Source organism: Panicum hallii, chromosome 1 (assembly GCF_002211085.1).
Source record: "Panicum hallii strain FIL2 chromosome 1, PHallii_v3.1, whole genome shotgun sequence".
Taxonomy (NCBI): domain Eukaryota; kingdom Viridiplantae; phylum Streptophyta; class Magnoliopsida; order Poales; family Poaceae; genus Panicum; species Panicum hallii.
This window is the reverse complement of record NC_038042.1, coordinates 594960-610203: the sequence shown is the minus strand read 5'-3', so window position 1 is coordinate 610203 and position 15244 is coordinate 594960. Positions and strand designations below refer to the sequence as shown.

At 51.8% G+C, this 15244-nt stretch overlaps 3 protein-coding genes and 1 pseudogene across 3 annotated transcripts; 3 read left to right on the top strand and 1 right to left on the bottom strand.

The window, feature by feature from the left end:
- The first annotated feature begins 265 nt into the window (after positions 1 to 265).
- Positions 266 to 2995, top strand: LOC112876885 (pentatricopeptide repeat-containing protein At2g37230). The gene has a single exon (XM_025941069.1). The coding sequence runs from the start codon at positions 339 to 341 to the stop codon at positions 2595 to 2597; it is 2259 nt and encodes a 752-aa protein (XP_025796854.1). The 5' UTR covers positions 266 to 338; the 3' UTR covers positions 2598 to 2995.
- A 2208-nt stretch (positions 2996 to 5203) lies between these two features.
- On the bottom strand, positions 5204 to 6977 carry LOC112877275 (probable inactive linolenate hydroperoxide lyase). Its single transcript, XM_025941522.1, has one exon. The coding sequence runs from the start codon at positions 6924 to 6926 to the stop codon at positions 5433 to 5435; it is 1494 nt and encodes a 497-aa protein (XP_025797307.1). The 5' UTR covers positions 6927 to 6977; the 3' UTR covers positions 5204 to 5432.
- A 914-nt stretch (positions 6978 to 7891) lies between these two features.
- LOC112873929 (zinc finger protein CONSTANS-LIKE 10-like) lies at positions 7892 to 10231 on the top strand. Its single transcript, XM_025937037.1, has 4 exons — positions 7892 to 8587; positions 8801 to 9040; positions 9304 to 9752; positions 9855 to 10231. Exons 1-4 carry the CDS (start codon positions 8120 to 8122, stop codon positions 10009 to 10011), a joined length of 1314 nt encoding a protein of 437 aa, XP_025792822.1. The 5' UTR covers positions 7892 to 8119; the 3' UTR covers positions 10012 to 10231.
- Positions 10232 to 12646: 2415 nt separating this feature from the next.
- LOC112883454 lies at positions 12647 to 15089 on the top strand (annotated as a pseudogene).
- Positions 15090 to 15244: the final 155 nt, after the last annotated feature.

Sequence of the window (15244 nt, the reverse complement as noted above, 5' to 3'; positions counted from 1 at the left end):
AGATAGATACTTAGCAAAACTGCAATAGTTTCAGCATGCGGTGAACTAGCCAAACGATGAAGGTTTCCTGCTCCTCCTTGTTTTCTGATAACAAAAGCCCCAGCCACCGCTGCCAGAAGTAACAATTGGCCGGCCTCACCATGGACCATTCTTTTTTTTTGAGGGGACTGGGCTTTGTCGTATCGGCTACAATCGTAAGCCCCCATGCTGGGCCCGTCCGTTCTTTACTGGGCCGGATGCCCAAACACGCACTTCGTCCCCCCACTCTCTCCTCTCCATTCCGCCGTAAACCCTCGTCTCGTCCCCGCGCCGCACCCCCGCAAACCTCCGCAGCAGCCATGGCGCGCCGCCACCTCGCTTACCCCCTCCACCTCCCGCTCCTCTCCCGCAAGCCCCTCGCGCCCGCCCCTCTTTCCCGCCGCACGCTATGCGCCTCCTCCACTCTCGACACCCCCTCCCCTGCCCCCGCCGCCGGGGCGCCGGCGGAGACCCCGGAGGGCGCTGCAACCTCGACGGAGGCGGCGGCGGCGCCCGCCAACCCGCCCCGCCGCGAGGAGCCCCTCCACGAGACGGTCCTGCACATGATCCGGCGCCGCCAGTGGACCACGCGCCTCGAGAACTCCATCCGCCTGCTCTCGCCCACCCTCGACGCGCCGCTCGTCCACGGCGTCATCTCCGGCGCCGCCGCCGCGGGCCGCGCCGACCTCGCGCTCCAGTTCTTCCGCTTCGCCTACCGCCGGGCCGGGTTCCGCCCGGAGCGCGACACCTTCGCGCTCCTCGTCCCGGCCCTCGCGTCCCGCCGCATGCTCAACCACGCGCGCTGCCTCGTCCTCGACACCATGCCCTCCTTCTCCATCGCGCCCGACGAGGCCACGCTCGCCGCGCTCATCGCGGCCTACGGCAAGGCCGCCATCCCGCAGGAGGCCGTCAAGCTGTTCCGGATGATGCCCGACCTCGGCATCCCCCGCACCGCGCACTCCTACAACGCCGTCCTCAAGGCCATACTCTGCCGCGGGCGCGAGGCCATGGCCAGGCGGATCTACAACGCCATGATCGCCGAGGGTGTCGCCCCGGACTTGTCTACCTACAACACATTGATCTGGGGGTTCGGCCTCTGCAAGAAGATGGATACCGCCGTCAGGGTGTTTGGGGACATGAAGGCTCATGGGGTCACTCCTGATGCCACGACTTATAACACCCTGCTCAATGCTTGGGTGCGGGCAGGTGATCTGGAGAGCGCACGCAAGGTGTTTGATGAAATGACCGGGGAGGGGATTGAACGGAACTCAGTCTCATACAATGTCATGATTAAGGGGTACGTTGAAGCCAAAAAGGTTGAGGAGGCAGTGGCGTTGTTCACGGAGATGGGTGAGAAGGGTTTGAGGTTGAGCGAGAAGACGTTTGCTGCTTTGATGCCAGGGCTTTGCGATGATCAGGAGAGGGTGGCAGAGGCCCGGAAGGCAGTGGATGACATGGCAGAGCGGCGGCTCACGCCTAAGGACAAGTCGGTGTTTATGAGGCTGGTGACGACGCTGTGCAGAGCTGGGGATTTGAATGGGGCGTTGGAGGTGCACCGGAAGAGCGGACAGTTCAAGCATGTTCTCGTGGATCCAAGACAGTATGGAGTGTTGATGGAAAGCCTTTGTGCAGGCGGGAAGTGCGATAGTGCTGTTGAGGTGCTAGATGAGCTGATGGAGAAGGGCACACTGCTGAGCCCAAAGAGTCCTGTGCTTGAAGCGTCGGCATATAACCCTGTGATTGAGTATCTGTGCAACAATGGTAGCACCACCAAGGCCGCGACATTCTTCAGGCAGCTGATGAAGAAAGGTGTGGATGACAAGGCTGCATTCAACAGTCTTATCCGTGGGCATGCAAAAGAAGGTGTGCCTGAGGCAGCTCAGGAGATTCTTGCCATTATGACGCGCCGTGAGGTCCCAACTGACCCTGAATCACACACGCTGCTAGTTGATAGCTTCCTGAAGAAGAATGAGCCAACAGATGCAAAGACAGCATTGGACGGCATGATGCAACAGGGTCACCTGCCGAGCCCAGCTCTGTTCAAGTCTGTCATGGAAGCGCTCTTCAATGATGGACGTGTTCAGACTGCAAGTAGGGTCATGAAGAGTATGATCGAGAAGGGGGTTACTGAGAACATGGACATGGCGCATAAGATACTTGAAGCTCTCTTCATGAGGGGACATGTGGAGGAGGGGATCGGTCGTGTCAATCTGATGGTTGAAAATGGCTGTATGCCTGATCTAGATAAGTTACTGGTTGGCCTTTGTGAGAATGACAGAGTGATGGAGGCGCAGAAGCTGGCTGATTTCGCGTTGGACAGGGACTTTGATGTTAGCTTCTCGACCTACGACAGAGTTCTGGAGGCGCTGTACACTGAGGAGAAGACATTGCCTGCGTACTCCATGCTTTGCAAGATCAAGAACAAAGGAGGTGTTGTCAATCAGAAAGGTTGCGATGCTTTGATGGAGAGCTTAAAATCTGAAGGGTACTCAAAGCAAGCAGATATTTTGTCTAGGATCTTGACAGAGAATGCACCATCGACGCCCAAGAGGGGCAAAAGGGTTGCCATGGGTGCTTAGCGAGGTCTGCCTTCTTGTGGAAACTATCCATTTTTTTTCTTTTTGACTTGAAGAAAGATGTGATGTCTTTCTTTTCGTTGATACTTCTTGAGCTATTTGTCAACTGGGTGTTTTCATCCTATAAGACAAGAAGCAGGTACATTTACTTTCTATTTGGAGAATCCCTGATTTTTTTCGTCTTAGTGAGAAGAAACATATGCAATAATAGCAAAGTTGTACCTCCTGTTATGAATTTTGTTGCGGAATCTAGCATTTATTACTGATTTTTAGTGGCTTTACCCAAAAAGAGCCCCTAAGAGTTTAGTTTTGGCATGAATCTAAAGGAGCTGCTATGTGACTTTCTTTCTTGTACGGGTTGAAGTTTTGACCCCATTAGTTAAAGATAGTAATCGTATCTGCATCTGATTGTTCTGTTGCATGCCCACATGGTTGCTGAATTAGCGAGTTCTTGTTTTGAAGCTATGAAATTGTATGGTGTGTAATTGTTGATCACTTTGGTGTTGAACCTTTGATTCTTGATCTGCCACCTGACTTCATAGTACAGAATTGTAAAGATTGCATTTAGGAAGCTTGGTCTGTACACTTCCAGTCATACCGTTCTTGTTATATTCCAGCCTAACAACTTGGCTAGGACCAGGGTCTATGTGTGTATTAGCAACTTGTGGGAGCATTATTCATTTAATTTTGGCTATTTGAAGTTTTGAGCTCTGGTCAATTTCAGCTCCTGCTGTGCTCCTTTAGCATTACCTTTTTGTTGATGATTAATTCTCTGCTGAGTGTATTTGGTTGAATTGCTGTCTTCTTGTGTTTGATTGATTAGCTAAAGTCATGATTACAGAAATGGGGGACTTCCATGCATGCAGCTTTCAACTGTGTGGTTTGCCCCATGTTTGTTTTTAATGACTTTTCTTTCAATTGAAGATGTGGTCATGTTACGCATACCATGCTTTTTATCTGTTCTTTTTCTTGTCACCCTAGAGTTGAGTAGTGAACAAGTATGGGCCATGCATGGTTACAACGGCTGCAAGGATTTTTAGGATTCAGTTCCTGCCTGGCTTGAGGTTGATAGCTATTTTCCCTTGTCATATATTGCATGCGAAACGTGCTAATTCCAAGTCTTGCCCTTCCACACACTGTCTTCCTTGCTTAGAAGTATTATTTATTTTTTTCAAAAAATCCTATTGCATCATTTTCATTGTCGTATTCAGAATATAGTCTTGTAGTGGCACTATTCTTTGGGCTCTTTATTTTTGGAACTCTTTCAGCTCAGTTTTGCTGGCACGGCGCCACCGCAGTGTCTTTCGACTCTTTGAGCTCTTTGGCCTCCGGCACAGTGAAACTCCATGGCTCCATTCATTTAGGAATTGGATTTCATTCTCCTTTCGGTGAGATGGGAATTGGATTGTTGAGGGAGATATTTCTCTGCATAACCGGGTGGAGGGAGACTCCGTGGCTCATTCTTGATCTCATTCATGCCCATTTACTTGTGGTTCTTGTCTTCTTGATTTTCCTTGTCCCTAGGGGCTAGGGGTCTGGTCTTAGGCCTTGCATGTCGGGGACTGTTTTTTACTCAATAGTCACACGTGTACCTTGCCCATGACTGAAGATGATAGAGCATGCTATCGTCCCTGATGAATCTGGACCTTGCATCTTGATTCCATCACAGTTTTGCAAGATATTTTTCTGATGGCTATGGCAGTATGGCTATATAGTGCTGCTGCAATGGACCCCTCGCAGCAGGCAGGAGCAGCAATACAGTGAACATTTGTCGCACGCACACATGCCCTGTCCGAGCCTGAGCTTAGGCTGGAATTTGGATGGATTAGCTAAGCTAGCTGCTCAGTCCACACTCCAACATCAGTTCAATGTTTTTTGAAGAAATGAATTTGAACCTTCCCTTTTGAAGAAATGAACTTGAACTTTGTTTACAGATGGATATGCAACAGAGGATTCCCGCGTCTTGAAACGGGGCCGAACACGAGTCACTACTGTCCATGCATGATGCGTCCCTCTCCTCTTGACATTGCCAATCGCAAGCGACGGACACAACCCAATCAGCTGCTGGACTGTTACTCCTTTTGCTCTTTCTCGCCTCGTGTTCCTTGCCTCCGCTCTCCCCTGCCAATCCGGGATCTTTCAAAACTCGGCTGGTAAATACTCTTTTGTAGATGACCATTTTATGTCTAATTTTTTAATGTATGTAACTTTCAAAATGTTTAGTTTAGAAACATAAAAAGATTTGTTGAAAAGTATTTCCATAGTAATATGAATCTATCAGATGTATAAAGCCATGAAAACTACAAAAATTTCAAGTGCTTCTAGGAGCATGATACTTGCACTTTGCGCACATTGAGACAGACACATACATCAACATATGAACATCCGTTGGAGACTAGGCCAGTAGATCTTAAGGTTGATGAAGTCAACATAAATGACACAATTACGTACACTTTATACACGCTCACATAAACGCATACATCAACACATAGGAGCATGAGCATCTAAAGTAGATCTTGAATGTTGACGAAGTCAGCATAGACGTATCACTTCAATAGACACGTCGTTTACCGGTAAATGAGCAAATAAGCGAAAAATACAAGCACGTATACTGGCCTTAGGACTCAAATAATATTAGGAGAAAGTTTCCCAAAAAAAAAGATAAGCCAAAATCCAAGTGTGCTCAATTCGCAACTTTCAAGTGTTCTTCAATATACAGGTGTGCCCTGTCCGTGTATCCACTTTGCAATTGCACAAGTGCTTATTTTCAACGGCCGGGGACGACATCGAACAGAGACTGACAAGGCGGGGCCTACACATACTACTCGTCGACGATCCTCACTTGGCTCCGGCGGCTGCGGGGGACAAGCTCGGCGCCGGCTGCCTCTTGACGAGCTTGGTGAAGGACGTGCCCTCCACCTCGAAGTCGTCGTACCGCCGGAACAGCTCCGCCACCAGCATGCACGCCGTGTCCACCACCACCTCCTTGGCGGCGCACTGCTTGTTCCCGGCCGCCGGCTGCGTGGTCTCCGGCCCGTTGGACCAGAAGAGGTGCTGCAGCAGCGCCTGGCCCTCGTCGCCGAGGAAGCGCTCCGGCACGAACTCCTCCGGGCGGTCGAACACCTCCGGGTCCCGCATCGCCAGCGGCTGGTACCCGCACAGCACCTCGCCCTTGGCCACCTGGAACGCGGCGCCGCCGTGCGAGCGGAGCACGAAGTCCTTGCGCGCGCGGCCGAACTGCAGCGGCACCGGCGGCTGCATCCGGAGCATCTCGTACACCGTCGACCGCACCAGCGGCATCTCCCGGACGGCCTTGAACCCGAACACGGCGTCGCCGCTGGCGCGCATCACCGCCCGCACCTCCTCCCGCAGCCGCGGCCGGAGCCCCGCCGGGTCGGAGGCCTCGCCGATCTTGGCCACCAGGAACGGCAGGAACACCGAGAATCCGCCGAAGGCGTTGAAGCCGAGCACGAAGAGGAGGTTGTTGATGGCGTCCTTCTTGCCGATGCCGTGCTCCCTGGCCGCGAACTCGACGGCCTCGGCGCCGTGCTTCTCCACGAAGCGGTAGAGCAGGTAGTAGCCCGGCCAGATCACGAAGGAGGGCAGCGGGAAGGAGTGGATGAGCAGCTCCTCCAGCGGCTGGATGAGGCCGATCTTCTGCGTGGGTAGGATCTGCAGGGCCAGCCAGACGTCGAGGATGGTGAACCCGAACCTGTCCACCAACCAGTCGGCGGAGGGGTCGGCGCCGAGGAGCGCCTTGCAGAGGAAGCGGAAGATGCATTGCTGCAGCGGGACGACGTAGTTGGCGGAGGGCTTGTCGCCGGTGGCCTTGGCGAGGTCGGCCTCCACGGCGTCGAGCATGCCGTCGACGCCGGCGCGGAGCTCGGTGGGCCAGGTCTGGGCGCTGCGGTGGAGGAGGGCCATGGCGAACTTCTTGACGCGCTCGTGCTCGGGCTCCTCGGTGTCGAGGTAGACGCCGACGCGGGTGCCGCCGGTGAAGCCGGCGCCGGGGTTGTAGGGGCCGATGAGGATGTCGCGCTTGTCGACGAGGGTGTTGTCGAAGAGCGCGGTGAAGGCGGCGGCGTCGACGACGGCGATCACGCGCGGGTCGATGCCGACGAAGAAGGGGAACGTGGGCGGGATGTTGGTGCGGAACACGGTGCTCCGGTGCGTGGCGGCGCGGCGGCGGAAGAACTCGTCCTGGCTCTGGAACCAGAAGTAGTCGAGGCGGTCCTGGAGCGCGCCGATCACCGGCGGGCCGTAGCTGCCTGGTATCGGCCGCGGCGGAGGCGTCGCCGAGGCGCTCGCCGTCGGCGAGAAGGTCGGCAGCATGGCCAACCAGTTATCTTCCCGTGTGTGGTGGTGGTGAGCTGAGCTGCTCGATCGATCACTATACCGTTAAGTAGGGGTAGTGACAAGTGCGACGATTGCCAGCGCACGGAATGCGACAATCGTGTGGCTTCACACGAGAACACGAAAGCAGCAGCAGCAAGGAATGGAATGGGCACGTTGGCATTGTGCCGACGGAGGCCAGTGCCAGTGTAGGGATCATGTGGGCCCCGGGCAAGATGGTAGGGCGCATCTTGATTGGCCTACAGCTGCTCACATCTTGTCCCTTTTCTTTTTGGTTTTTCCCTATTATTAGATGCAAGATTTAAGCAATTTAGCAGCGGTATTTTTCCATAACAGCAAGTGTGAGATTACTCTTAAGATGGTGTTTGGTTCACCGAATGTAATGCATTACGAAGCGACACAGGTAGCGGTTACAAGCATTTGCCTCGATATGAACAAAGTGGATAGCCACACATGGACGACTGCTGAGGTTGCCTTGGGATGCACAAAGTTTTAAAACCTCTTTGTGCTGATTTAGCTAATTTTTTGAAGCTCCTATAAAATTTGCAATGACACAAGTACTCTCATGAGTCATGGTACGTAGCTACCAAACTATGACAATCAGGAGGCCTTATGAACCACGAGAACGTCCTTCTTTGTATTGTAGTAGTCAACATATCCATCTTTTTGAAAATAAGAACATGTCGATCTATATGGTGTTTCCTTTATCAGAGCTGCTCCATTTGTTGCCTCACAAAGCTGACACACTAGCTCGTTGATGTGTTGCAGCAGCCTAACCAATGTCTACGGTTTGGATAAAAGCACACAAAAAGCGAGAGATTTGCATCTCAACCAGACACGCGTTGCATGAATCGGTGGGATGCATGAATGAATATGATCCATCCATCCATCCAAATTAATGTGGTAACGGCGGCGCCTACGATTTCGGCGGTGGAACTGCCCACGTTTGCTTTTGACCGGATACGCCGCAGCTTTTTTCTATTTCCGGCACATGGCCATGGCGCCGCCGAGCTAGCTAGCTCCTATATATACTCCGCCCATGGCATGGATCCGCCTCCGCCGCCGTCGTCGATCACCTCGCACCGCACCGGTCGACGGTCGATCGGCCGCCACCAACCACCGATCACCCGTGGTGCTGCGACGACAGGCACGATCCACGCCAGCCTCGACGCATGCGCGGCGACGACGTCCCCTGCGCCTGCTGCTCCACGCTGCGCGCGCTCCTCCACTGCGCCCAGCACGGCGCGCGCCTCTGCCTGCCCTGCGACGTCCGCGTGCACGCCGCCGCGCGGGGCCACGAGCGCGCCCCGCTCTGCGACGGCTGCCACGCCGCGCCCGCCGCCGCGCGATGCGACGACCACCAGGCCTTGCTCTGCGCGCCGTGCGCGCGCGGCGCCGGGTGCGACGCCGAGCGCCACGCCAGGCGCGCCGCGCGCGCCTACACCGGGATCCCGGACCCCGCGGAGCTCGCGCGCATCCTGTACTGTGACACCGCCACGCCGCCGCCGCCTTTGTCGCCGCCGCCGCCGGCTCTCCCGGAGTGGGTCCCCGACCTAGTCAACGTCGAACTGCTGCCGGACTTGCCGAGCAGCAGCAGCAGCTCTTGGCGCGATGGTAATGTCACCAGTGACACTTGTGAGGTATATAGACGATCTATCTATAGTATTTGATCTAACAAAAAACCTTGGTTTCAATCGAAATGATCGATCGAAGGCAAAGGTGAAATAAAACAATGCTGATTCATCTCTCTTTTTCTTGTTTTTTTGTCCTTCCCTTGCGGGTTCCATCTGCCTAGTTCTAGGCAACAGATAGACCCCCGTGAACTTGTCTTTCCATTTCTGTTTGATGCATAGTTACTATCAGGCAGTCTCGTCGAAACCGGCCGAGGCATCAACTCTGAAGGTCAGATGATCGGATCATTAGCAGCAGCAGCCTTACCGACCGGCGATGGCGATGGCGATGAGCTCTTCATGCAACAAGACTGGCCCAACCTCGACGACGCAGGACTCGACGACGACTTCAACTTCATCGCGCACGATTCCAGCTTGACGAAAACCTTCAATTTGACGGGTTGCAGAGAAGGCGCTTTCGAGGTATGCGCAACAATCTCTTATGGAGAACTTAAAGTTTGAATGATTAATTAACTTATAAGCTTCAAGCTAGATCATATCCATGGAGGTTTTAATTTGGAGTTTGAATGGTAAAACAATGCAATAGAAAGCTGTTTAGACCAATAGAGATTTGGTAAACCCAAAATAACATAGCTCCAAAATTCTAGAGTTATGCATAAAACGTTGCATGAATCGTTGACATTTGCTGGTACCATACTGCTCATACATTTGTTCGGTACTGTCAGTCACAGGCATCGCCACCGTTGGGTTATGATCACCCGTTAGTCACATCATGTTCGGAACCCATTATTGCGTCGACTGATGCTGTTCTGGAATCTATGGCCAGTAACAATGCAGCTTATCATCAGCAGCAGTTCAGTTCATCAGTGGCCACCGCAAACACGAGCAGCAATGTCGTCGATGGCAGCACGTTCTACGCCAGCGGCATGCCGATGCTGCCACGGGACGAGCTCCCGAGTAGACACTTCGGCTTCGAGGTGAAGCCGCCACCGGTCCCGTCAGTGGTAAGCAGCCCGTCGACGGGCTGCGGCTACCAGGATCAGGCGGAGGCGGCCCTGCTGGCGTCGTCGACGCCGGAGCAACCATCAGGCCAGGACATGGAAGCAAGAACCAAGCAGCAGGAGAAGAGGCAGGAGGCTAAGCAGAGGTACAAGGACAAGAAGAAGAACAGGAAGTATGCATGCAGGCCATTATCCTCTACTCAGTTCATCCATCCATTGATTTGCTGTTAGTACTCCTTCAATTGAGATCGATCTTTTTGCGATTGCATTTGCAGGTTCGGCAAGCAGATCATGTACGTCTCCCGGAAGGTGCGAGCAGACACACGAAACCGAGTGAAGGGCAGGTTTGCAAAGGCGTCCAGCGGCAGTGGCCACGGCGACGACCAGTCTACACAGCATGGCGATGAGCAGCCTACAGATTCTTGCGTATAGGTGTAGCATTAGAGAGCTTCTAGTTAGCTCAGTTCCTTGATTTTTTTTCTTTTACCCCAGTGATTAGGTAGAATAAGTTTTGATGAGAGTTCTTTTTCCCCGCGGCATTTTTTAGCGCTTTGCAAGCAAGGGTGTTTTTTCCCCAACCCCTTGGGCACTTTTATTTGATTTTCTAGGATCGTTACAGCGATGCCCTGTGATGAAATAATAATTGAAACTAGCTGGATATATATCTCTCTTTTACCATTTATTTGGCTTCCAAATGAAATCACACCATTCCAAACTTCCAAGTTATTTCGTTTAAAAAATGCTAGTCCAGCAAAGTACAGTGTAGTACTACTTAGAAGTCTGAACCAGTCCCGTTTACTATTGCGACCGATCAGGATTTGCCACTGCCAAGTGGTTCTTCGCTGTGATTTAAATTTAAATTAAATTTTGAAGTCACACGGATGGCATTCATGTTTGGTTTAGGCGGCAGTCATGTCACACGAAGCAGCCTCGACATGAACCAGCAGTTCGGCAACCACGTACCACCAAGCATCACACTCAATTTGAGCAGAGAGATCCTAGAGCAGAGCTAAAAGCATCCGTGATAGATGAGGTGTGACATAATCCATGTGTTTTGTTTTGACCAGCAGGGTTAGATATATTTTGCTTTGATATCTTAGCTACTAAGTTTTCTAGGCAGCAAGCTATATAGATGGCTGTAGAAGCTTTTAGACAGCAGTAGATAGTTATCCCAAGCAGCAGTAGCAAAATTGGTTTTTGCCTTGTCTAAACAGTAGCAGGAAAATTCCAATTTGGATGTTTGGAACTTGTGCAAACTGACCCTATAGACTATATATAGGAACCATATATCAATGGAAAAAGCAGCCTCACTGCATAAAACCACTCCTCTCATTTCTGCCTCTCTCCTGTTCTGAGAATCTAACAATTGGTATCAGAGCCTTGTTAGAGTAGGAATCATGTCTGCAACCGGTTGAGATGCTCGAGGTGATGAGGATCAGCCTCGCACCTATCGCCGGCGATCTCCATCAGCAACTCGTCGCGGTGGAAGAATCCGTGAGGTGCAGGTGATCAAGGAGGTCAGCAACACATCTTTCCCGTTGCTGACTAAAGGCAACTATGAGGAGTGGAGCTTGGTGATGAAGGTGAAGCTCCAGACATGTGGTCTGTGGGAAGCTGTTGAAGAAAACGATGTCGACTACCAAGAGGACCGTATGGCACTTGAAGCGCTGCTCAGCGTTGTGCCACCAGAGATGTTTCGGCCTCTGGCAATAAAGAAAATAGCGAAGGAGGCATGGGCTGCCATCCGCTCCCTCCACGTTAGCGACGATCGCGTCAGCAAGTCGACGTTGCAGAAGATGCGCCGTGAGTGGGAGCTGCTCGGCTTCAAGGAGGATGAGGTGGTGGATGATTTTGCACTACGCCTCTCCGGCCTGATGAGCTCCCTCGCCATCTATGGTGAACCCGTTGATGAGCAGCGAGTAGTGGAAAACTTGCTGCGCGTCGTGCCGCCCAAGTACTCTCAGATTGCGCTGACAATCGAAGCTCGGCTCGATACACGACACTCTCGGTGGAGGAAGTGACGGGCAGGCTCAAGGCCATCGACAAGCGCAGCGATGCTGCATTTGCACTAGAGCAACCGCTGCTGTCCGGCGGCAAACTCTACTTCACTGAGGAGCAGTAGTTCGCTCGGATGAAGGAGAAGGGCAGTGGTGAGACCAGCAACAGGCCGCCTCAACAAGGTGGCGGTGGCAGCAACCGGCAGCGGCAACGTAGGCCGCGCAAGAAAAACAACCGACAACTTGATGGTAGAGATGATCGGGACAGGTGTCGCAACTGCGGCAAACTTGGGCATTGGGCGAAGGACTGCCGCCAGCCACGTCATGCGCAGGCCAACCTTGCCCGGGCTGAGCAGGTGGATGAGCCAGCGCTACTTATGGCGCAGCTTACATCCCTTTCCTCTATTCAATCAGCAAGAAACCCATTTACCTCGACGAGTGCAATGCTCATGCACTCCTTGGTGTTGCTAGAGAATCTAAAAGAGGAAGTCTATGTCTGCCAGCCACCCGGGTTCGTTGTTCTCGGCCAAGAACACAAGGTGTTGCGGCTGCGCAAGGCATTCTATGGGCTGCGGTAAGCACCTCGGGCATGGAACGAGAAGCTGGACGCGACCTTGAAGAGAATTGGCTTCCACCAAAGCAAACATGAGCACGCTATGTACCGTCGTGGTGACAGCAGTTCTGTTCTGCTTGTTGGCGTGTACGTGGACGACCTCATCGTCACTGGTGCTTCGTCAGAAGGGATTGAAGCGTTCAAAACTGAGATGAAGATGTTGTTCCAGATGAGTGACCTCGGCCTCCTCTCCCTTTACTTGGGCATTGAGGTGCACCAAGATGATGATGCCATCACCCTGCGCCAAGCTCACTACGCTGAGAGCATATTGGAGCTGGCCGCGATGGCAGGCTGCAATGCAGTCCAAATGCCAATGGAGGAGCGGCTCAAGCTCAGCCGCAAGAGCACTGCATCGGAGGTGGATGCAACACACTATCGACGGCTAGTTGGTAGCCTTCGTTACCTTGTCCACACACGACCAGACTTGGCCTTTGCCGTTGGGTTCGTGAGTCGATTCATGGAGCACCCAACAGAAGAGCACTTGCAGGCAGTGAAAAGAATCCTACGCTATGTCGCTGGCACTCTCAACTTTGGTCTGTGCTATAAGCGACGGACAGGAGTAGCACGGTTGGTCGGCTACAGTGACAGCGACCTCGTTGGCGATATCGACACAAGGGAGAGCACCAATGGTACTCTCTTCTTCCTTGGCAATTGCTTGATCAGCTGGCAATCCATCAAGCAACGTGTGGTGGCACTCTCTTCATGTGAAGCAGAGTATGTTGCTGCCACCACGGCCGCCACTCAGGCCATTTGGTTGGCTCAGCTGTTAAGCAAACTCACCGAAGAGGAAGCTCAGACAGTAGAGCTTAAGGTGGACAGCAAGTCTGCCTTGGCACTGGCCAGGAACCCCGTCTTCCATGGGCGCAGCAAGCACATCGAGCTCCGCAATCACTTCATCAGGGGTTGCTTGGATGATGGAAGAATTAGCACCACATATATCCCCACCGCGGACCAATTCACTGACATCCTCACCAAAACACTTGGGCGAGTCAAATTCCAAGAGCTAAGATTAAGGATTGGAATGGTCCAGACTCATTAGATAGAAATATAAGGATTAGGGGGAGAATTGTGAGATAATCCGTATGTTTTGTTTTAACCAGTAGGGTCAGATGTATTTTGCTTAGATATCTTAGCTACTAAGTTCTTAGGCAGCAAGCTATATAGATGGTTGTAGAAGCTTTTAGACAGCAGTAGATAAGTGTCCCAAATAGCAGTAGCAAAATTAGTTTTTACCTTGTCTGAACAGAAGTAGAAAAATTCCAATTTAGATGTTTGAAATTTGTGCAAACTCACCCTATAGATTATATATAGGAACCATATATCAATGGAAAAAGCAGTTCACTGTACAAAACCACTCCTCTGTTTCTATCTCTCGCCTGTTCTTAACAGAATCTAACATGAGGAGGGTGGCGGTTGATTGCAGTGGCATTCCTCGTCATATGCTCCACCGGGGCGCAGCCTTGGGCACCACGCCCGCCGGACCACCACCAGGACGATGATGCACCCGCGCCAACGGCTCCTACGACGGTGACCGCCACCGGCCGGCGGACGACCATGCTGGTGTTTGGGGACGCGACGCTGGATCCAGGGAACAACAACCGGCTGCAGACGGCAGCCAAGGCCAACTTCCTACCGTACGGCGTGAGCTTCTACGGAGGCAAGCCCACCGGCCGCTTCAGCAATGGCCGCCTCGTCACTGACACCCTTGGTATGCAATGCACACTCGTACAGATCTGAGTGTTCATGTTTTGCTCACAAGATGAGCAATCAGCATTGTGTAGCAAGCTGTTAACGGTTCTTGTGGGTTTGCAGCGGGGAAGCTCGGCATAGGGAGGAGCATCCCAGGCTTCCATGACCCCAAGTTGAAACCGGGGCAGCTCATGACAGGTGTGAGCTTTGCATCAGCAGGCTCCGGATACGACGACGCCACTGCAAAGAGATCGGTATGTAGATCAGCCTCTTCCAACCTAATTTTGGCTGTTGGAGGTATGCATTTGATTTAGTTTAGTACTAACTACTTGTATTTTTTTTTTGACATGCATGGTAGAATGTACTTTCATTTTCCAATCAAATACAATACCTATTGCGTTACAAGAGAAAAAAGTTTAGCCGGACCAAGACGAGCAGAGCAGCTTGTGAGGAAGGCTACCTTCTTCATAAGCGCAGGAACAACTGACCTGCTGTTTCACTATCTCCCCTCAAACCAGTCAGCACAAGATAGCCAGCTGCACTACGAGGATCAACTGATAGCACACGTTGCTAACTATACCCAGGTATGTACCTGCAAACCAGAGACTGGTCTATCTTGTAAGTCAGCACAGCGATAGCTGAGACCGAACCCTTACCGTTTTCAGGTCATGAGAAAACTTGGAGGAAGGAGATTCATCTTCGTTGGACTGCCTCCAATTGGGTGCTTACCTATTGTCAGAACTTTGCTAGGCACAGGTCCAGACAAATGCCATGGAAACATGAATTTGCTAGCAGCTTCATTCAACGAGAAGCTACTCAAACTTGTGCAGATACTGAAGAATGAACCGGATACCAGAGCTGCCTTCATCGATGTTTACACAATCATAACCAAAGCAACAACAGAACCCAATAACTTCGGTATGTTTTGCTATATAATTCAGAGATGTTCGTTCTTTTGGGGAGAAAATTAAGAAGAGTGCAACAGGTTGGGACCGACTTCATGAATCTTTCGCTCTACAGGGCTGACAGAGACATCAAGAGGCCGCTGTGGAACAGGGACAATTGAAGTAGGGCAAACATGCAGAGCCCGAAAAACTTGTACAGATCCCAGTAAATACTTGTACCGGGACGCCGTCCACCAGACAGAGAGAATGAACCAAATTATCACAGATGATGCAATAATGAATTCGATTGGAGAAATCTATATCTAATAAACATTACTGTGAATTTAAGTTCTATAGATAGATCCCTAAACAAATTAAAGATTGCATTTTTCTTTAGTGTAGTACGTATCCAGTTGGTGTTCAATAGGAGAGATGGATTATGGAACATTTTTTGAATTTATCACATGCTTTGGAATTGGGAT

Coding starts and splice junctions, on each gene's coding strand:
- LOC112876885 (XM_025941069.1), top strand. CDS start 339: ATGGCGCGCCGCCACCTCGCTTACCCCCTCCACCTCCCGCTCCTCTCC.
- LOC112877275 (XM_025941522.1), bottom strand. CDS start 6,926: ATGCTGCCGACCTTCTCGCCGACGGCGAGCGCCTCGGCGACGCCTCCG.
- LOC112873929 (XM_025937037.1), top strand. CDS start 8,120: ATGCGCGGCGACGACGTCCCCTGCGCCTGCTGCTCCACGCTGCGCGCG. Junction 9,041..9,303: donor GCAGAGAAGGCGCTTTCGAG/GTATGCGCAACA, acceptor CGGTACTGTCAG/TCACAGGCATCGCCACCGTT. Junction 9,753..9,854: donor GACAAGAAGAAGAACAGGAA/GTATGCATGCAG, acceptor TTGCATTTGCAG/GTTCGGCAAGCAGATCATGT.